Below are 23,618 nucleotides of genomic sequence, written 5' to 3' on the forward strand. Positions count from 1 at the left end.
CACGAAATACACACATCAAGAGAATTCTCCCTCATCGCAAAGAGCAGTAAATCCAACTAATGCAATTTCAAGTGTGTCCCTGGTGGTCTATGGCTGAAGGGCATTGATAATTGTATGTCTACTTAAGAGTGACGTTGGCCAGCCCCCATGCCATCCTTGTGCTTCCACTGGTCTCCTGCCCCTCCCCGCCCTGCATATGCGTCACAAGGTGACACTATGCTAGGTGAATGCTAACTTGCTCATAGAAGCCTGGTGCAATGCTGGTGCCTGTACAAAGAAGTCCTGACTGAAAGAGCTTCATAATATGTCAAGATGAACTAGGTCCTCCCAGGAGGGCACAGGAAAAACAATGGGTGGTCGCTATTCAGCTAGCTTCAGGTTTTTGCCTCGCTATTTGGGAGACACCAGCAGAAGGAAAGAGCTGAATTGCTGGACATTGGAAGAAAAAGGGTTTTTTACCAGAGAGGGACAGAAGGGTGAGGAAGCTAGAGGCAAGGAGACTGGAGACAACCATGAAGGGGAAAGACAGCAGAGATGTTGACAAGGGGGTTTTGTGATGGCTTACTGTTGAAAATTTTCAAGAAATTTCCAGTGATATTTAAATTACACACCATTCCTTTAGAGGTGGGTTTTAGATCTCTGACAGTTGGCATATGGCTTCACTGTGGGCACAGAGAAGACAGAAGGCCTTCCAAAGGGGGCCCAGCCACACACAAGTGACAATGAGCTAAACATCTAGTTTTCACTATGAATAAACAAGTAAATAAAACTAGGAAATTTTTCTAAAAGTGATCTGAATGATCGGTGAGTTCTTACAAGACAGGAGAGCGATTGTTCTATAAAATCTTTAAAAACTCTAACTTGCAGCCAGTCATGGTGTCTCACGCCTGTAATCCCAGCACTTTGGGAGGCCGAGGCGGGCAGATCACCTGAGGTCAGGAGTTCGAGACCAGCCTGGCCAACATGGCAAAACCCCGTCTCTACTAAAAATACAAAAAAAAAATTAACTGGGCGTGGTGGTACATGCCTGTAATCCCAGCTACTCAGGAGACTGAGGCGGGAGAATCGCTTGAACCCAGGAGGCAGAGGTTGTGGTGAACCAAGATCGCGCCATTTCACTCCAGCCTGGGTGATAGAGTGAGACTCCATCTCAAAAAAAAAAAAGCTCTAACTTGCTATCCAATGCATATCCTGCATCTTTTCTAGAAACTGCTTCATTCATTTATGCAACACCCTTATCGAATACCTGAACAGTTCAGTGCCAAGTGAGGATTTATAAAGATGACTGTGGCTGGGTGCAGTGGCTCCCTCCTATAATCCTAATGCTTTGGGAGGCTGAGGCACGCAGATCTCCTGAGGTCAGTAGTTCAAGACCAGCCTGACCAACATGGTGAAACCCCGTCTCTACTAAAATTACAAAAATTAGCGGGGTGTGGTGGCATATGCCTGTAGTCCCAGCTACTCAGGAGGCTGAGGCAGGAGAATCGTTGAACCCAGGAGGCAGAGGTTTCAATGAGCCAAGATCACGCCACTGTACTCCAGCCTGGGCAACAGATAGAGACTATCTCAAAAAAAAAAAAAAAAAAAAAGTGACTGTGACAGGCATGACTCCTGGCCCCACGGAGCTTTCTATGAAGAGCTGTTATTGCTGGTTGCACATTAGAATCACCCGGAGAGCTTTTACAATGACCAAAACCTGGGCCTCACCCTGATTAACTAACTCAGAATTTCTGGGGGCGGGTGTGGCCCCAGCATCAGCATCCTTAAAGCTGCCCTGGCATTTCTAATATGCAGCCAAGATTGAGAGACAGAAATTTCACAAAAAGGAAATTACAGGATGGTAGTGTGGGTGGTGTGATGAGGGTCCATGACAGCCCATGATCCCACCGTCATTCTAGGGAGAGTTTCTACAGGAATGTCAACTAAACAGAAGCCTCAGATCTGCGTAAGAGTTAACCAGAAAGCAGCATTCCAGCAAGAAAGAACAGCAGAGACAAAGGCCTTGAGGCATGAGAGAGAGTTCGCTGTGTTCATGGAACTCGGTCTTGTTGCACATAGATCAAGGCAGTTGAGGGTAAGCCAGAGAGATAGCAGGAGCTGGAAGTGAAGGGCCCCAGAGCTGAGATGAGGAGTTTGGCCCATATCTTGAAGACGTGGCAGAGCCATCAAAGTGTTTTAAGCAGAGGAATTGTGTAATCATACATACACTTTAGAGAGATCACTCAGACAGCAGCACGGAAGGGAAACTGGAGAAAGTGAAAGCGGAAGTGGTGAGACAGTGAGGGGACACGATAGGGACCTGCACCAGGCTCTGGCGGGCGTCAAAGAGAAGTGCTATCATAAAAGTAAAATCTTGGCCGGGCGCGGTGGCTCAAGCCTGTAATCCCAGCACTTTGGGAGGCCGAAGCGGGCGGATCACGAGATCAGGAGATCGAGACCATCCTGGCTAACACGGTGAAACCCCGTCTCTACTAAAAATACAAAAAATTAGCCGGGCGAGGTGGCGGGCGCCTGTAGTCCCAGCTATGCGGGAAGCTGAGGCAGGAGAATGGCGTGAACCCCGGGGGGCGGAGCCTGCAGTGAGCTGAGATCGCGCCACTGCACTCCAGCCTGGGTGAAAGAGTGAGACTTCTTCTCAAAAAAAAAGAAAAAAAAGTAAAATCCACCGCACTTGGAGGTTAATTGGATGTAGGGAAGAGGGAGAACAAGAAACTTTCTGGAATTAGCACCCAGAAGGGGCCTCTAGACCACACCCTCTGCCTCAACTCCACAGCCACAGTGCTGGTGGTGATGGAGGGTGAATACTCATAAGACCCCCAGTTTCATCAGCATTTCAATGGTCCTTCAGGCAACGAGAGAAGCAGGGGGAAAGGGAGTCTATCTCTCACTTCCTCCAAGATTAGGAATATCAGCTTCTAGATCCCCCAGACTCTTTGACCCCAGCCTACCCCTGAAGTCTCTTGAACTCCCGCTGTCCTCTAGTCTTGCCTGCCTTTAGATGAGTATCACCATCTCAGGGAGTTTCCTTTTGTCCTGAGCACTGTGAAGAGGACTTGGGCCCCGGAAGCAGACAGAACTGGAGTCGCATCTTGTCTGTGCCACTTACTAGCTGTGTGATCTTAGGTAAGTCACATAACATCTCTGAACTTTATCTTCTTCATCTGCAAAATGGGAATCAGAATATTTGTCTTGCAGGGATGTTGTAAAGACTATAACTAACGTGATATATAAAGAGTCAAGCAGAATATATAAAAATTGACAAAATATAATACACATAATGTAGAAAGCTCCTAATTTTTAAAAAAGAGAAAGAAAAAGGGTTATCAGGCTATTTGGGAAATCGGCAGAGATCATAAAAAAACAAAAAAAAAGAGAGAGAGGAGTAAGAGGAGAAAGAAAAGGGGGGAAAGAAGAAAATGAGAGAAAGAAGGAGAAATATAATAGTGCATGAAGAAATGAAAAAATACTCACTAGCTAATCAAATAAAAGCAAATTAATGTGAGAAATGGATAATGATGATAGCCTGACAATGTGAATGTACTTGATAGCACTGAACTGAACATTTAGAAATGATTAAAATGGTAAATTTTATGTTATGTATATTTTACCACAATTTTTTTAAATAAAATAATGTTTAAAAGCAAATTAAAACAAGTAGGTACATTTCCACCTCTCAAACTGGCAAAAATGGAAGCATGACAATATGCAATAGGAAAGTAAAAGCTTTTTGTTTTGTTTCAGTTTTGGTTTTTTTGTTGTTGTTTTTTTTTTTTTTTTTGAAACCAAGTCTCACTCTGTTGCCCAGGCTGGAGTTCAGTGGTGCGATCTCGGCTCACTGCAACCTCCCCCTCCCAGGTTCAAGTGATTTTTGTGCCTCAGCCTCCCGAGTAGCTGGGACTACAGGCATGAGCCAACATGCCTGACTAGTTTTTGTATTTTTAGTAGAGATGCAGTTTCACCATGTTGGCCAGGCTTTTCTCAAACTCCTGACCTCAGGTGATCCACCCACCTCGGCCTCCCAAAGTGCTGGGATTACAGGCGTGAGCCACCGCACCCAGCTGTGAAAGCTTTTTGTAAGGCAGTTAGCACCTAGAAATTCCAGGAAAGGAATCTGTTCTTGAGAAATATTGACTCATGTGTGCAAACACACACATACAGACCACAGTTAGGGAATCAGTGAGCTGGTCACTGAAACATTAAAACAATGAAACAATCCTTATAATTTGAAAGTTACAAATGCAGTAGATCTTCAGACTCTAGAATGCAAAGACAGCAAATTAATGACTTATCTGGGGAGGGAGCGAGATAGGTGTGGGGTGGGGGAGGGAAGGAAAGAGGGTCTTTCTGCTTCTACTCTGTATGCTTCTGTATTTCTGATTCTTTTTTTTTTTTTTTTTTTTTTTTTTAAATAACAAGTATAAGCCAGGCACAGTGGCTTATGCCTGTAATCCCAGCACTTTGGGAGGCCGAGGTGGGCAGATCACCTGAGGTCAGGACTTCGAGACCAGGCTGGCCAACATGGCAAAACCCCATCTCTACTAAAAATACAAAAATTAGCCAGACGTGGTTTCTGGCGCCTGTACTCCCAGCTACTCGGAAGGCTAGCCAGGAGAATCACTGGAACCCGAGAGGCAGACGTTGCAGTGAGCCGAGATCTCGCCACTGCACTCTATCTTGGGCCACAGAGCAAGACTCTGCCATCTCACAAATACACACATGCATATATGTACATACATACATACATAAAATAACAAGCACATCTTTGATAATCTCTTTAATTTTAATGATTTTTTTAAAACTGGCTACTTCTTGAGCATGTATTATGTGGCCAGTCCAATTGAGAGTGTGCCTTATACTTCAAAACATAACGATCTACTGATTCTTCCTAATGCCTGAAGAACTTCCCACAGCGTGGCTTGTTTGCCATTTTTCATGATCATAAATAATGCTGCAGGGAATAGCGCAGTGAAGAAAATGAATGCTGCAGAAAACCTCAGGATTACCATTCTTGTTAGTCCAACTCGTTCATTAGTAACAGTGGCCTCAAGAGCTGAGCCCCCATGCCTGACCAGTCTTTCCAAGAGATGCAACATGCTAACAGCAACCCCTGCCCTGATCTGGCTGGCTGACTGCCGTGACCTCCACTTGGCCCCCGAGGCCCCACCAGCTATGGGAATACTGTCCTGGCATCTGGCAACTTGTCATTTTATGACCTGGGTAAAGGAAGTGTGGGGTGATCTTTCCTTCTTCCTTCTTCCTTGCCAGAGATCTGTTGTTTCCTGGGTAGGAAGTTCCTTTTGCCACATGAATGGCGATCAGTATGGGGCCTGGCCTCACAGACTAATGTTAGTGTCCTTAGCTGAGGAAGACTCTCTGCCCAGGTCACCTCCCCCTGCAGACCATAGGCCGCCGTGGCCATGGGAGGGTCAAAGATCTGCTTTCCTTCTTGCTATGGCCCCTGTAGAACTTCCTCATTGGCCAGAATCCCGGCTTAAGAGGGAGCCTCTCTCCAAAAGTGCATGGACACGCTTACTCCAAGGAAAGGTCTTTCTCTACTAAGAAAAATATGCTTTACAGCCTCCCAGAAATGAGACAGCAATAATTATTTTTTCCAGTTGGTGCTTGTATACATATATATACCGTTTTATTAAAATACATTTTGGACTTGAGGCTTTATAATTTCCATAAAATAACTGCCATGAACATACCAGTCACCCAGTATCTCCACATAACAGGAGCCACCCTGTGTGCAGCCCTTGATCAGGGAAGCTTAGCAAAGGGAGGTTAAGTTACTTGGCCAAGGTTGTACATCTAGTAGGTGTTGGATTCAAACTCACAAAGTTTACCTTTAGAATCCAAACTTTCACCCATTTCCCTGTACTGCTACCTCTCACTGCCAGCTAGCATTTTCTTTAAGAAGGAGATATATTACATATATGAGGAAGAGGATATATATATATATATATATATATAAATATATCCTCTTTTATATACAATATATAATTATATAATAATATATATTTTTATATATATCCTCTTCCTCTCCTTAAATAGAAGCTAATCCAAGAGAACTCCTTAATAAACATCCTGCATATATATATAGAATATATATATATTCTATATATATAGAATATATAATATTATTATATATTATGTATTATATACTGTCTTTATATTATATACTGTTTGTATATATATACAGTATATTAAGGAGTTCTCTTGGATTAGCTTCTATTTAAGGAGAGGAAGAGGATATATATATATAATATATATTATATTATATATAATTCTATATACATATAAAGACAGTATATAATATATTATATATAGAATTCTATATAGAATTCTATATATAATATATTATATATAGAATTCTATATATAATTCTATATATAATATATTATATATAGAATTCTATATATAATATATTATATATAGAATTCTATATATAATATATTATATATAGAATTCTATATATAATATATAGAATATATATTATATATAATATAATTCTATATATAATATATGGAATATATAATATATAATATATATTATATATAATATATAGAATATATTATATAATATATATTATATATTATATATAGAATTCTATATATTATATATTATATATAGAATTCTATATATTATATATTATATATAGAATTCTATATATTATATATTATATATAGAATTCTATATATTATATATTATATATAGAATTCTATATATTATATATTATATAGAATTCTATATATTATATATTATATAGAATTCTATATATTATATATAGAATTCTATATATTATATATTATAATTCTATAGAATTCTATATATTATATATAGAATTCTATATATTATATATTATAATTCTATAGAATTCTATATATTATATATAGAATTCTATATATTATATACTATAATTCTATATAATATATAATATATATTATATATAATTCTATATATGTAATATATAATATATATTATATATAATTCTATATATATGTAATATATAATATATATTATATATAATTCTATATATATGTAATATATAATATATATTATATATAATTCTATATATATGTAATATATAATATATATTATATATAATTCTATATATATGTAATATATAATATATATTATATATAATTCTATATATATGTAATATATATGTTCTATTATGGAGGGGTTTTAAACTCACACAAAATAGAAGCATGGCAATACTCAGTAGGAAAGTAAAAGCTTTTGGTTTTGTTTTGGTTTGGTTTGGTTTCAGGTTTCTTTTTTTGAGACCAACTCACTCTGTTGCCCAGGCTGGAGTGCAGTGGTGTGATCTTGGCTGACTGCAACCTCCCCTTCCCAGGTTCAAGCGATTCTCATGCCTCAGCCTCCCGAGTAGTTGAGACTACAGGCACGAGCCAACATGCCCAGCTAATTTTTGTATTTTTAGTAGAGATGGGGTTTCACCATGTTGGCCAGGCTGGTCTCAAACTCCTGACCTCAGGTGATCCTGAAGACAAAAGAGTATAATGAACCCATATATAAATATCACCCAGCTTTTGAAGGATATAGTAACAGCTCCAGGACTAGGATTCCATGGAACACAGTTTGGGAATCACCGTCCTAGGTCAATGTAAACAGCTCCTCCAGCATTTGATCAGAACACGGTAAGGGCCATCCAGATGGTACCCAGGAGAGATCAGACCAGGTGCACAGAGGAAGCAGAGACAGTAGATAGGGAGAGCAGAAGGGTCAGGAAAGCAGGCAAGGGAGAAACTCAGAGCTCCTGGGGGCAGCTGGCAGCGGTCTAGCTGCAACCCTAGGGCATTCTTAGCCTGAGTCCCTTGGTATGGACACTGCAAGGGACTACTCAGGTTCCCCTTCAAGAAAGGACTTGTTGAACCAGCTGGTTAGGAATGTTGCCAGCAGATAGCCTCCAGGTGTCATTCTCTGTAGCACTGCCTTGGCTACAGAGAGCCACCTCGCCCTTACAGTCTCAGCCCATCTCAGCCCATCTGCTTCAGCCCATTAGCTTTAGAGGTCCCCTGCGGTGTTGGGGGTACTGAGGCTGTCATTAAGCCTACATTGTCTAGCTTGACTTCTCCTTCTCCCCAATCCCACTTCCTTCTTCTGCTTCAATAGGAGTGAATTCAAGGGAACTCCTTAATAAATATCCTGCACATTAAACCTGTCTGATTTTGCTTCCAGAGAAACCTAAACTTCCATGCCCTTTTTGCTTAAGGGATCCCAAGTGAGTCTTTGTTCCTTGCAATCTAAAGAGGATAATTAACACAGTCACCCAGCCAGTCACCATATTGGGGCTGGGATCACTATTACACTGTACTTCCTTTACAGAAAACATACAGACATTGGGACTGGAGAAAGAAAAAACACATGGGAGAGATTTTTAAATTGTATGCAGTATGTCAGGGAAAGAGGTCAAAATGTACACACTAAGACCCATACTTAGGAAGAAAGAAAAACGCAGCTTGCTTTTTGTCTGGCAGTGCTTGGGTGCCCACACTGGCAGATGGGCAGTAAGTGAGCCGATTAAAGGAAACTCAGTCTGTTCCTGTTTGAAGCAGTCTGCTAAGGCTTCACTCAGTCTCCCTGCAGAAATGCTTGGTCTTGAGTGGTTCCTTCTCTCTCTCCTCCCCAGAGAGGTTCAAGGCTCAGGGGCTTCCTTGCTTCATGGCTGTCAGGAAGAGGAGGTTCTCCTGGCTCTTACTCTCTCCATCCTTGAAGCATCTGCTGCCAAATCCTCTGCTGCTGACATATCTCAGGGTCTGTTTTCTCGGCAGAGTCATGGAGGTGGGGGGCTCTTGATGAGTCAGACTTCCCCTTGACCTTTCTAACCTGGAAAATTCCCCAACATCTAACTGCTACTTTCCCTAAATTCCTGGCTTGGATGGCCTTCCCTGGGGACCTCTTCACAGAGCCAGTTCATTCCTGTGTGTTGAAACCAGCCAGCCTTGCAAACTTAGCCTCAGGAAGTTTCTATGTTTTCCTGTTTCTCTGCTTCTATGTTTTCCTGTGGGGTAGTATTATCTTGGCAGCTGGCACCGAAACTCCACTGAGGAAAGGAATTGTCTTTGGGGATTAGCTGCTGGTAGTAGGAAAGGAGGCCCTAAAACCTCCTTTCAGCCAGAACGAAGGAAGCAAGAAACATTGTTCTGCTGTACACTGAACAAGTACACTATTCTATTGGAGAGAAAGAGGAGAGTTGGCATTTCTCAAGGGAAAGAATTAAGAGAAGGAGAGAATCAGAAAGGGTACAGGAGGGTGCAATGGCTCACGCCTATAATCCCAACACTTTGGGAGGCCAAGGCAGAAGGATCACTTGAGGCCAGGAGTTTGAGACCAGCCTAGGCAAATATAACGTGACCTCATCTCTACTAAAAATAAAAATTAAAAAAAAATAACTGGGCATGCGCCTGTAGTTGCAGCTGCTTGGAGGCTGAGGAGGGAGGATCGCTTGAGCCAGGGAAGTTGAGACTGCGGTGAGCCGTGATCGCATCACTGCACTCCATCCTGGGTGACAGAGCGAGACCCTTTCTCGAAAATAAATAAATACATAAAATTCAGTTGGAGGGGTAGGTGGAGATAGCGTAAGTTTGGGAATACCTGGGAGAAGCACAGGAAGGTCCCCAATGGCACAAGGATGTGTCATTAAAAATATGTCTGCCTCTCCCCATAACCCACAAACCTCTGATAAAAGTTGTACTGCACATACCAGCCTTATATTGTTCCTCTGAAAAAGGAAATCAAGGCCAAGGGCTATCTACATATGGAGGTGCATTAATGCAGAGACACAAAAACTCTGAGAGATGAGAAATAACTATAAGAACAGAATATGCCTGAAAATTCAGAAAAATCATGGGGAAGCATCAAAAAGGAGTTGGAATCATTCTTAGCTAGATCTTGGTCAGATTCCAGAGAACATCTGAGTTACACACAAAATTTCAGAAACATCTGTCTTGTGGAGGTGAAAGGAGAGTTTAGATGTGAAAGGGATGATTTCTGAACAATAGACACCAAGCCACGGATGAAGGGATCCCTCTACAGTGGTGTTTCAACTGCTAGTCACAGCCAATTAGTGGGTAATAAAATCAAAGTGGCAGGTCATAATCAGCATTTTTAATAAATTATAAAATGGAAAGGAACCATTCAACACCACTAGCCATTAGGGAAATGCAAATTAAAGCCATGATGAGCTATCAATCCACACCTATTAGAATAACTAAAATTTAAAACAATGACAATACAAAGTACTGTTGAGAATGCTGGGAAACTGGATCTCTACTACGTTGCTGGTGGGAATGTAAAACAATGCAGCCACTCTGCAAAATTGTTTGGCATTTTCTTACAAAACTTAGCAGACAGGCCGGGCACGGTGGCTCAAGCCTGTAATCCCAGCACTTTGGGAGGCCGAAGCGGGCGGATCACGAGGTCAGGAGACCGAGACCATCCTGGCTAACACGGTGAAACTCCGTCTCTACTAAAAACACAAAAAATTAGCCGGGCGTGTTGGCGGGCGCCTGTAGTCCCAGCTACTCGGGAGGCTGAGGCGGGAGAATGGCGTGAACCCGGGAGGCGGAGCTTGCAGTGAGCCGACATCGCGCCACTGCACTCCAGCCTGGGGGACAGAGCAAGACTCCGTCTCAAAAAAAAAAAAAAAAAAAAAAAAACCTTAGCAGACACTTACCAAATGATCCAGTAGTCCCAGCCTCCCTACCCTGGGCATTTATCCCAGAGAAATGAAAACTTCTGTCCACCCTCAAAAATGCACACAGATCTTCAGAGCAGCTTTATTATTCATAGCCCAAATATGAAACAACCAAAATGTCCCTCAATAGGCAGTACACCCATACCATAGGAATACAAAGAAATAAAAGTGTATGAAGTACTCAACAACTTGGATGGATCTCGTTTTTGTCTTTTTAAAAAATATAGAGACAGGGTCCACTATGTAGATTAGTGGCTGCCAGGGGTTCTGGATAGGGATGTGTGGGACTATAATAGGGTAACATGAGGGACTCCTTGTATGGTGATGGAATAAATCTGTAACTAGATTGTGATGGTGGTAGTACAACTCTATACAGGTAATAACAATGCCTATGGCTGGGCGCAGTGGCTCATGTTTATAATCCCAGCACTTTGGAAGACCAAGGCAGGTGAATCACTTGAGGTCAGGAGTTCGAGACCAGCCAGGCCAACATGGTGAAACCCCATCTCTACTTAAAAAAAAAAAAAAAAAAATAGCCTGTAATCCCGGCTACTTGGGAGGCTGAGGCAAGAGAATCACTTGAACCAGGGAGGTGGAGGTTGCAGTGAGCCGAGATCATGCCACTGCACTCCACCCTGAGCAACAGAACCAGGCTCTATCTCAAAAAATAAATAAATAAATAAATAAATAAAAGGCTGAAACTACACATGCTCAAATGAATACATGCAAAAATTGGTGAAATATGGAAATAGTCTATAGATTGCACGAATGTTGATTTCCTGGTTTTGATTTGAATTATTATAGTTATGTAAGATGTTACCACTGAGAAGAGTTGGGAGAAGGATACCAGGGACCTCGATTTATTATCTTTGCAACTTCCTGTGAATCTATCATTATTTCACATTAAAAAAATTAATGAAAAGGAATAGAATAGGACAGAGTAGGTCAGAGTGCTTCATTCAGAGTAAGGGTGAATATTGTTCTAGTGAAATTTTTGTTTCATTTGTGAGTGCTCATGTGAGTACTGGGTAACAATATTAAAGGTACTTAATGTACTTCTTGTGGGTGGGAGTGACCTCTCAGGTCAAAAAAAATTTTTAAACCACTGCTCTACAGTATGCTCAGCTGACTCAGAGACCTAGAGGAGCCAGGCAGACCATATGAAGAAGCAAAACGGGCCTGGTTCATTAAGATTGGTGTCACTCATCTTTCCCATGTACAGTCAAATCTCTTACTATGGCAGGTTTTATAATGATACAAATATTCTTTACTTTCACAAATAAATGTGCTTTCTTATTTTTCTTGAATCACATGGCACTCTTGTTCCATCTTTCCTCCTCACTTTTTTCACTTTTTTCTTTATTGTGTTAAAATATACATAGCATATAATTTATGTTTTTAAGCGTACAGTTCAGTGGCATTAAGTGAATTCACATTCTTGGATGACCATCACAATGATTCATCTCTAGAGCTTTTTCGTCATCTCACACTGAAATTCTGTACCAGTAACAAGAACTCCCCACTCTCCCCTCTCCCCAGCCACTGGTAACCACTGTTCTACTTGCTGTCTCTATGTATTTTCTCCCTATTTTTGAGGGTGAATTAGTTTATCTATTGCTGAGAAACAAATTACTCCAAAACTTAGCAACATAAAACATAAAGTCACAGTTTCTGAGAGCAGCTTTAGTTGAATGATTTCTAGCTCAAGGTCTCTGATGAGGTTGCAGTCAACTCCACCGCCAGGACTGCAGTCCTCTGAAAGCTTAGCTGAGGCTAGAGGACCCACTTCCTCACTTACTCATGCAGTTGTTGGCAAGTCTCAGCTGCTCACTGGCTGTTAGCCAGAGGCTTCAGTTCCTCACCACAGGCCTGCTCACAACACAGTAAGTGGCTTCCCCCAGAATGAGAAATCCAAGGGAGAGAAGGACACAGCCAGGCACCAAAATGGAAATTACAGTCTTTTGTAACTTAATCTCAGAAATGCCATACTATCATCTCTGCCATATGCCATCAGTCACACAGGACAACCCCAGTACGATAGAGGAGAGGACTACACAAGGGTGGGAACAGGAGGCACTCACTGGGGCCATCTTGTAGGCTGGCTCACATAGAGACCAAAGATCAAGAAATATTTCTGGCCAGGCACGGTGGCTCACACCTGTAATCCCAGCACTTTGGGAGGCTGAGGCTGGTGGATCACCAGAGGTCAGGAGTTCAAGACCAGCCTGGTCAACATGGTGAAACCCCATCTCTACCAAAAATATAAAAATTAGCTGGGCGTGGTGGCACATGCCTGTAGTCGCAGCTACTAGGGAGGCTGAGGCAGGGGAATTGCTTGAACCTGGGAGGCAGAGGTTGCAGTAAGCCAAGAATACGCCACTGCACTCCAGCCTGGGTCACAGAGCGAGACTCCATCTCAAAAAAGAAAAAAAAAATTCTGTACTATAAGCAGAACACCAACCCAAATATAATAAGCAGCAATTGACACTTGTTTCCTTGTTTCCATGCTGGAGAGACATTAGGGAATGATAGAAATCCAGTACAGTGAAGAGGACATGCCTCATTTCAAGGGGGCAGCTGTTCACTGTGGTGTTGCCATGAGAAAATACAGACCCAGTGCAGATCTTCAGTACGGAAATCTTCCAATGTTTGAGGGTTGCCTGCAGTTTATGTTAAATTCAGTGTGGCCAGACAAAATACATACGCCAGCTGGATCCAGGCTGGCAGTTTGCAAACTCTGCCGCAGGGTCTAGGCAAGGGCAGTGCAGTGGTGAGGCGCCCCGGCTTTGGAATCAGCCAGACTGGAATTCAAGTCCCAGTAATGCCAATGATCAGTTGTGTGACCTCGACCAAGCCTTAGATACCTATACTATAAAGCAGAGATGTTTAAAATCCTGCTATTTCACACTATTTTGTCGAGGATTAAATAAGATAATACATGTGAAGTCCTTACTGCCAAATCTGGAACACAGTATCTGCTCAGTAATGTAAGTCGCTGTCGCCATCGCTATTCTAACAGCAGAGATGAAAAATCAAACAGTAACATTCTCACTCACACTGTGGCCTTTAGTCACCTGGGCTACCTAAGCAATTGCCAAGGCTTACGTAGGCACAAATCCACACTGTTCTCCACAGAGCAGAACAATCTCTGCTGTGGCTGAATCTCAAAGGCCCATTTTATTTTCTTCACAATTTTATCTTGGATGAGCCCTTAAGCCCCATGACCTACAAAAACATACAGCATTTTCATGGTATGGAAAATATGGAATTCACATCCTGATTTCTTTGCTTCCCCTGCCTCCTTTGTGTGAGGCTGGCAACTATTTTCAGGCTGGTAAAATTTTCAGGCTGGCAAAACTGGCACTCAGAAGGAGACTGTTTCACAAATGGAATAGTAGCAATAGACGGACCAGGGAGGTCATCTAGGGCAAGCTTTCCTCACTTGTGAGCCTACTCTGTCCCATCTCTGTAACAGTCCAAATAACTTGGCTATCCTCTTCTCATTGAGGATAGCCTCTTCTGATTGAATGCCTCCAATGACAGGGAACTGATCACTTCCCCCAAAGTAGCTCATTCCATTTCAATTAGGAAGTTAAGCATTTTTTGCTCTGCCTGGAAACTGCCCAGGTTTATGCATTTGTTCAAAGAAATATTGACTGAGCACTTACTATATGTCAGGCATTGCCTTAGGTGCTGGAGATACAGTGGTGAATGAGACAGATGAGGTCTCCCATTTTCTATGGCAGGACACAGACAATACACAAAGAAATGAATGTGTAGCATGTTTACTTGTATATTGGTTAGAGATGGATTCTATGAAGAAAAATGAAAGACACTAAAGAGCAACAGAATGACAAGGGTGTTGCTCTATATGGGTGGCCAAGGAGAGTTCTCTGAGGAAAGAGACACTTAAGCAGGTTCCTAAATGAAGGAAAAATGTGCACAATGCATATGTTTAGACCAAGAAGAGCATAAACGTGGGCAAAGGTCCTATAGCAGGAGTGAATGGTTTTCTTACATTCAAAGGAAATCTGGACTGGACTCTTTCTTCCCATCCATACAATCACAAATTTCACTGCCATTTGCCAGTTAACCATGTTAATCATCTCTTCCTGTATTTGTAGGATTCATATTAGGGCCAGGAAGCTTCCACATCTGTCTCTATCAGGTTTATCTCATCACATTTTGTTCGTTTCTCCACGGTATCCAGCATTATTCTATCTACATCCTCATTCCAGTCTCTGATAAAAGTGTCAAGTTGGACAAGTCTGAGGAATGAAGCCCCAAGGCAAGCCTCCAAAGTTGACCATCCAGTTGACAGTCATCAAGACTTTCTTAGTTCCTCTTATTAGTTCTACATTTTCCAGAACATCCTTCTTGACAAGGAAAATGGCAATGTCATTGCAGTTTAGTAGTTCAGCTTTGTCTATTCCATCTGTGAACAGTATAAAATCTGTTCCCGGCAGCAAGCTGAAATGTTGTCACATATAAATGGCACCCCAAGTCATAAGTGAATACAAGGCATGATCATGAATATTATTGACTGACTTTGAGTCATTTACTACACTACACTTGTAACTCGAGAGTTTCATTGTATCTTCCACAGCCAGAATGCTCCCAGATATTTTGTGAGCATTCAATAAACATTTATTGAATAAGTATATGTGTGTTACATTAAGTAGCTAGGAAAAAAATCCCCAAATGAGATCTGAGTGCCCGGAATCACCAGGTTATAATTTATCTACATCATGGTGTTCCAGTTATCTCATGCTGTGTAACAAAACATTCTCAAACTTAGTGCTTTAAAACAACTACATTTATTTTGCTCATGAGTCTGCAATTTCGGCAGGGACAACTCATCTCTGCTCCACTTGGCATTAGCTGGGGCAGTTTGAAGCTTTGAAGGCTCCTTCACTTGTGTGGTTAGTGGTTGATGCTGGCTGTTGGCTCTGACCTCAGCTGAGGCTGTGGATGGAATGCTGACATGTGGCCTTTCCTTGTAGATGCTTGATTTTCTTACAACTTGGAGGCATCCTGAAAGAACATCAGAAAGAACCATGTGGTCTTTTATGACCTAGCCTTAGAAGTCACAAAGCATCATTCCTTCCATGTGTTATTCACTAAAAGAAAGTCACTAAGGCCAGTCCGTACCCAAGAAATGGTGGGAAAATGTCAAAGAATATGCAGATGTTTTAAAACCACTGCCCATGGGACTGGCTGAGACATAGATTTTGACCATTGCCCTTAAGCAATGAATGCCAAAGAGGCTGCCTGCTGTAGTAGAGATGGGCCACAGGGCTGCACTGAGCAAGAATAAGGAATGTCTGTCTGCAAGTCCCCTTAAAGCTCCTTTGTTTGGGAGTCTTGCATACTTACTCGGTCTCCAAACATATGTCTCCATAGCTATATTTAGAAGTCAATTCCTTTGTTTTCTCAATAAAGGGAAGTTGGAATGAAAGTTCACCATGGGTCCAAATTGGTACAATTGAATATTCCTACACCCAGGTCAAAGGTGGGGCCCGGGAATGTATTATAATAATACCGAAATAATTATTGGCATTGAAACTGAAAAGGAGTCAAGTGCCAGTGAAACCCTCCGAAGAATCACTGTCTCTGAAAATCTGGATATTTTTACGTTCGGTTTAGCAGATCCTCCAACAGTGTATGGCAGAGATCTCTCCAAGACCACCCAACCCTGCTTTCCTTTTCTCCTAGGGACAGCTAGACTATATTTCCCAGACTCCCTTGCAGTTATGTGAAACCAAGTGAACGAGCTCTGGCCAAAGAAATGAGAGCGAAAGTAATGGAGACTACTTCCGAGCCTGGTCCATAAAAACTTTAATGTGGTCCTCTAGCCTCTCCTCTTTCCCCATCCACTGGCTGGATGGTGTGGACTTCAAGGACCTAGAGGAGAGCAGAGTAACAAGAGAGAAGGGGCCTGAGTTCCTGAGTCACTGCATGGAAAAGAATTGCCTGACCAGCAACATCAGCGTAGAATGTTGCTGCATGAATAGAAAATAAACTTGTAGGCCGGGCGCGGTGGCCCACCCCTGTAATCCCAGCACTGTGGGAGGCCGAGGTGAGTGGATAATTTGAGGTCAGGAGTTCAAGACCAGCCTGGCCAACATGGTAAAACCCCATCCATACTAAAAATACAAAATTAGCCAGGCGTTGTGGTGCATGCCTGTAATCCCAGCTACTCGGGAGTCTGAGGCAGGAGAATCGCTTGAACCCGGGAGGCAGATGTTACAGTGAGCCAAGATCATGCCTCTGTACTCCAGCCTGGGCTACAGGGCAAGACTCCATCTCAAAAAAACAAAAAAGAAAATAAACTTGTATTGCATTAAGCCACTTTGGGGGCTATGTGTTACAGTTGTTTGCTGGCCCTGACTGTGAAGTTCCACTTTCATTCAAGAAATGTTCACTACCCTCCCTCTCTTACCATAGGTGGAATATTTTCCCCACTCTGTTGATGGTGGGCTTGACCAATAGGATGGTAGCAAACATGACAGGATGTGACAGGCTTTGACACTTTAACATTTCTACACTATCTTGCAGTACAACCTTCTTGCTATTCTGCCATCACCAAAGAATCAGCCAGAGGATAATATACCTGTGGAGCAAACCTAGACCCAGTCCAAAGTCTGGAGCCAAGCTCAGCCTGGCCCAGCCCAGCACCATCTGACCTGCCCATATAGGAACAAGAATAAATAATTGTTTAAGCTCCTGAGCTTTGGGTGGTTTGTTACATGGCATATTGCAGCAGAAGTTAACCAATGCACTCATCAAATATGAGTGATATTCTAATGAGGTTGCTATTGTAAGTATCCACTTGAGGCCAGACACAGCGGTTCACACTTGTAATCCCAACTCTTTGGGAGGCCAAGGAGGGTGGATCACTTGAGGTCAGGAGTTTGAAACCAGCCTGGCCAACATGGTGAAACCCCATCTCTACTAAAAATACAAAAATTAGCCAGACATGGTGGCACGTGCCTGTAATACTAGCTACTTGGGAGGCTGAGGCACAAGAATCACTTGAACCTGGAAGGCAGAGGTTGCAGGGAGCTGAGATCACACCACTGCACTCCAGCCTGGGCAACAGAGTGAGATCCGTCTCAAAAAAAAAAAAAAAAAAAAAGGCCGGGCGCGGTGGCTCAAGCCTGTAATCCCAGCACTTTGGGAGGCAGAGGCGGGCGGATCACAAGGTCAGGAGATCGAGGCCACGGTGAAACCCCGTCTCTACCAAAAATACAAAAAATTAGCCGGGCGTGATGGCGGGCGCCTGTAGTCTCAGCTACTTGGAGAGGCTGAGGCAGGAGAATGGCGTGAACCCGGGAGGCGGAGCTTGCAGTGAGCCGAGATCGCGCCACTGCACTCCAGCCTGGGTGACAGAGTGAGATTCCGTCTCAAAAAAAAAAAAAATTAATTAAAAAAAAAAAAGCTGCAGTGACCTGTGATCCCACCACTGCACAGAGACCCTGCTAAAAAAAAAAAAAAAAAAAAAAAAAGTTATTCACTTGATGCCTCTTCTTTATCTCATTTAAGTTTATGCCAAGGCTATTTTATAGATGAAGAAACTAAGGAAAAGATTTGCCCAAGGTCACACAAGCCTAAGCTCTCTTCCCACTGTTCCAAACACACTGAAGGAACGTGAGAAAAGCAGGTAAAATCAGGAGGGGAGAAGGGGGGAGTGGTGCTCAGGCTTGTAATCCCAGCACTTTGGGAGGTTGAGGCAGGCAGATGGCTTGAGCCCAGAAGTTCGAGACCAGCCTGGGTAACATGGTGACATCTCGTCTCTACAAAAAGAATACAAAAGATTTGCCGCTAGTGGTGGTGCACGCCCGCAGTCCCAACTACTCAGGAGGCTGAGATGGAAGAATCACTTGAACCGGGGAAGTCCAGGCTGCCATGAGCCATGATCACACCACTGCACTCCAGCCTGGGTAACAGAGTGAGACACTGTCTCAAAAAAAGTAAATAAATAAAATAAAATCAGGACCGAATTTACGATGTTACCACCAAATCCCACTTTAAAGAGCTTGGTAATACTTCACACTTGAAAAAGGAAAGGTCAGGACAAATAAAAGAATGACCAGCCTTAACTCTTGGGCTGGTAATTTATGGAACTTATTACCTAACGGTGTTGCACGGGCTGAAAATACAACTTTTCTAAGAAAGATGTGAATAATTGCACTATACCACTCCTACAATGGGTTAATAAGAAAAACAAGAACGTTTGTAGGCATGTGGGTCTCTTATTATCCTCAAGGTTAACTTCAAGGAGGAAAACCGCACCCGCTGATACAGTGTTTCTAGGAGCTCGGCGAGAAAAGGAACACTGCAAGCCTTCTCGGGACGCCCTGTTCCCACCATAGCCCTTCACACAATGCGTCTAACAGCATTTAAGGAACACCCGCCACGCCAACGATCCTGCTGGAACCGCCCAGTTCAGGGAACAGGGGACGACTGACCAGAAGGCAACCGCCCCCAACCTGAGCAAAGAGCGCTGGAAACCTATTCCCCCCTCCCCCTACCACCCCCCGCCCCCCGCTCCACTACAGGACCCTCGGCTCGACTTCTTTTAGTGCAGGACCACCTTAGGACTCAGCCTCCCTAAGGAGAGGAAAAGTGGGGGAGGGAAGGGGACTCTGTAGAAGCAAAAGCAAGAGGCATGGGGGCGACGGGGGTGGGGCGTCTCCTAGAGCGAGGATTGCTGCAGAGTGCGCGTGCACGCCCGCACATCCACACCCACGGCAACACATCATATCTGCACACGCACAAAACCACACACCCTCCCACGCCGGTCCCATATCCTTTCTGCGGGGTGAGCAGCAGATTCCCGGAAAGGGGGAAATGTAGTCGCAAAAGCAAAGCCGGGGACCTGGCGCCCACGCTGGCGGCGACTACAGCCCCCACGCTGGGCACACTGCGAGCTGGGGGTGCCGGGCGCGGGAGAAGCCGCGCCCAGCCGGGCTGGCAACCCAGCGGAGGGCGCGGCAGGGCGAGGAGCAGCCCGCGCTGCTCCCGCCCCTCGGGTGCCAGCACCGCCCCTGCTGCGGCGGGCGAGGGGCGGGGCGGGGCGCAGCGTATATAAGGCTAGGGGCGGGCGCCGCTCTTTTGTCTCTTGCTGCAGCAACGCGAGTGGGAGCACCAGGATCCCGGGCTCGGAACGAGACTGCACGGTGAGTGCGGCGCCGGGGCTGGGGGCCCACCCAGGGTGTGGTCGAATCCGGTGCACCGGGCGGGCGCGCCGCAACCGCGACAGGCGCCCTTCTCGGACCGGACGCAGGGGCCGGCGACCACGCCCTGGGACGGAGAAGAGGGGTGCGGGACGCGCCCAGATCCTCGGCCTTGGGGCTGCTCGGCACGCCTTGGCGCCAGTGCCACGTCGAGAGGCGTCGGCGGGGAGCGCGGAAGGGGACGCTGGCCCCCAGGCCCAGGTCAAGCGCCTTCGTTTGCCCACTAGGATTGTTTTAAGAAAATGGCAGACAAACCAGACATGGGGGAAATCGCCAGCTTCGATAAGGCCAAGCTGAAGAAAACGGAGACGCAGGAGAAGAACACCCTGCCGACCAAAGAGAGTGAGTGTGCCTCGGTCTCCCGCGCCCCAGCCCAGCCCCTCACCCTGCTCTTCCTTGCAAACCCACTCCTCCACCCCCTCACCCCGCCGTTGTCCCGGGTCTGGGCGGCCCCGGCCACTCTTTCAGTTTCACAAAGCGCCTTGTCTCTCCCCAGCCCCAAGCTTCCTTCTAAATCCCCACACCTCGTGGGTGCCTCGCCCACACTGGGAAGCACCTCGGTTGCGGGTGGGGGTTGCAGCTCCCCTCCAGCGCCTGCTTCCCGCTCTCCACAGCCATTGAGCAGGAGAAGCGGAGTGAAATTTCCTAAGATCCTGGAGGATTTCCTACCCCCGTCATCTTCGAGACCCCAGTCGTGATGTGGAGGAAGAGCCACCTGCAAGATGGACACGAGCCACAAGCTGCACTGTGAACCTGGGCACTCCGCGCCAATGCCACCGGCCTGTGGGTCTCTGAAGGGACCCCCCCCAATCGGACTGCCAAATTCTCCGGTTTGCCCCGGGATATTATAGAAAATTATTTGTATGAATAATGAAAATAAAACACACCTCGTGGCATGGCTGGCGTGGTCTGAGTCTCTTAGTTGAGTATGCGTGGGCAGTGCCACTGCAGCAAAGCCCCTCGATGGAGTAGAGTTCCTGCCGCAAAGGGGAGGAGGTGGGTCGCAGAATGGGCTGAGTCGGAGGGAGTTTTTAATTTTGGCTTTACCTGCTCCGTAAGATTTCATGGCTTGTTAGCCACTTAACTCTTGCTCGTAAGCAATCTGTGTAAAATTTAACCTCACTTTGTCCCCAGGTTGCTTTGGAAAATGCTTTTTCAAAAGAGCAAGGTTTGCTTTTGATAAGCTTCGAAAGCCCCACTGTTTCCCTCTGGCCTCCTCCTAGCTGACTCAAAAGGGAACACTGACTTTAAAGTCTGGGGAGAAAGGAAAGACAATCTGGAATGTTGGAAATTGGGTGAGGTCAGGAAGTCTCCGGAAGGCTTTCTTCGGGAGCTTAAAACAAAGGCGGGATCTAGGGATACGGCAAGGAGAACCTCAGAACTAGAGGAACCAACACTAGAACTGGGGGAGGGGAGAGGGGGAAGAGCTTTTTGTCTTTTAACCCTAATTCAGAACCTTCCACAAAAGCATTAGCCATTAGAGGAAGTGCTAGACTGAGCTGCTACCACACAGTGCTCAGCGGGAAGGGTGGGAATGTGGTGGGAGGGAGGAAGGGCGGGCTGGCGCTGGCGGCCAAGCTCCAAGGGATGACACCTCAAACCCACTGGGAAGGAATGGGACCAGCCCAAGGGGGCCTGACAGTTGGGAACCTGGGGCTGCAGGCCATTCAGAAGCAGAAGAAACAGGCTTATAATGACAGGGGTGGAGTTTTCTTTAAGAAGGGTGGATAGGACACTGCTTAGCGATTCGTCCCACATTTTTGCCCGGCCCCAAGAGGCTGGGCACTGGGTGAAGGCAGTTAATTCGAATGAGGTAGGGTCCCTGTCCACAAGGAATTTAAAATCTAGTGAGTGAGATAGGCAGCCACAGCAGACCAGAGTCAGGACACGTAGGCTTGGCAAGGAGACCCATGCCCAAAGGCATGCTCCCTGAACTCCTATCTGCACCTCCCTGCTGGTACCTGGACAGATACATCACCTCCCCCATTAGAGTAAATAGAGAAACTTTGTTTTTTTTTTTTTTGAGATGGAGTCTCGCTCTTGTCGCCCAGACTGGAGTGCAATGGCGCGATCTCGGGTCACTGCCTCCGCCTCCCGGGTACAAGTGATTTTCCTGCCTCAGCCTCCCCAGTAGCTGGGATTACAGGCAGGAGCCACCATGCCCGGCTAATTTTTTGGTTGTTTTTTTGTTTGCTTTTGTTTTTTTTCTTTTCGAGATGGAGTTTCGCTCTTGTTGCCCAGGCTGGAGTGCAATGGCGCGATCTCAGCTCACCGCAACCTCCACACCTCCGCCTCCTGTATTCTCCTGCCTCAGCCTCCTGAGTAGCTGGGATTACAGGCATGCACCACCACGCCCAGCTAATTTTGTAGTTTTAGTAGAGATGGGTTTTCGCCATGTTAGCCAGGCTGGTCTTGAACTCCTGACCTCAGGTGATCCACCCGCCTCAGCCTCTCAAAGTGCTGGGATTACAGGCGTGAGCCACCATGCCCGGCCGAAAGATTCTTATTAATTGATATTGGTGACTCTCACAGTAGTCAGCACTTAGTAGACACTCATAAATGCTCACTGAATTGTAACTGAAGTATCACCTGGCTTCGCCTACTCCAACTTGGCTATGCTAAAGCCAAGCTGCTACCAGCCCTCCTCCACCACTGTCTTGTTGATTCTATTCTATTCTATGTACACATTGACAGGGCCCAAGCATGGTGAACTTGTGGAAGTTCAGGGAAGGCAAATACTTTCATTTCCCTCCCTGAGCCCAGTTCAGGATGCAATCCTATTAAAATAAGGGGAAGTACAGTTAACCTACAATTGAAGCTATTGGTAGGAAGCCTGTATTACCCAGATGACAACTATAGGTCTCAGCCAGCTAAAAGATTTTGGATATTGGGTTGCTGATTTCTGAGAAATTCAGAAGCTGTGTTCCTGTTACGCTTAATTCAACATGCTTTTATTTATTTATTTTTTTTTTTTTTTAAGAACTCAGTGCCCATCATTGTACTAAGCCTGTGGAGGCTTCGAAAGACATGTGCCAACTAGCTACACAAAAGGCAGAATAAAATAAATGCTAAAGAGAGATTTAAGTAAAACCCTCTGGGAAAGTAGACAAAGGAGTGGTTAACTCTGGGACATGGTGCTGCTTCACAGAAGAGGAATCATTTGAACGAAGACCTAGAGAAGTGAGAATGAGAGCAGGGCTTTCTCAATAGAAGGAGGAGCAAGGTATAGTGATACCACAGCATATTCAGCAATGGGAAAGGTAAAGGTTCAGTGAAAACAAAAGCACTTCAAAATTACCCTAGAAGGTAAGTAGGGTGTGGTTTTTCCTGTAGACAGTTGGAAACCACTGCAGATTTTCAGGGTTAGGGCAAAGTTATCTAAGATGTATGTGATAGCATGTGGAGGATTCTGTGGCTGAATCAGATGGCTATGTACCCAACCACTACCACCACTGCCACCACCATCACTGCCATTAACACCATAACTACCACTGCCATCACTACCATCACTGCAATCACAGCCATCACCATTGCCGCCACCACCACCACCACCATCACCATTACCACCATCACATCTCCACCACCACACCACTACCATCACCATCACCATGACCATTGCCACCACCTTTATCACCATCAACAGCACCACTATCACC

The 23,618-nt window shown here is 44.8% G+C and overlaps 1 protein-coding gene and 1 long non-coding RNA gene across 2 annotated transcripts; both read left to right on the forward strand.

Moving 5' to 3' along the window:
* The first annotated feature begins 2,282 nt into the window (after positions 1-2,282).
* Positions 2,283-17,450, forward strand: LOC134732446 (uncharacterized). Its single transcript, XR_010115617.1, has 3 exons — positions 2,283-3,123; positions 16,439-16,802; positions 17,282-17,450. It is a non-coding gene; the product is annotated as an uncharacterized lncRNA (long non-coding RNA).
* Positions 17,451-19,698: 2,248 nt separating this feature from the next.
* On the forward strand, positions 19,699-20,862 carry TMSB10 (thymosin beta 10). The gene is made up of 3 exons (XM_055242693.2): positions 19,699-19,905; positions 20,190-20,304; positions 20,577-20,862. Exons 2-3 carry the CDS (start codon positions 20,205-20,207, stop codon positions 20,609-20,611), a joined length of 135 nt encoding a protein of 44 aa, XP_055098668.1. The 5' UTR covers positions 19,699-19,905; positions 20,190-20,204; the 3' UTR covers positions 20,612-20,862.
* The last annotated feature ends 2,756 nt before the right edge of the window (positions 20,863-23,618 follow it).

Source organism: Symphalangus syndactylus, chromosome 14, assembly GCF_028878055.3.
Source record: "Symphalangus syndactylus isolate Jambi chromosome 14, NHGRI_mSymSyn1-v2.1_pri, whole genome shotgun sequence".
NCBI lineage: Eukaryota > Metazoa > Chordata > Mammalia > Primates > Hylobatidae > Symphalangus > Symphalangus syndactylus.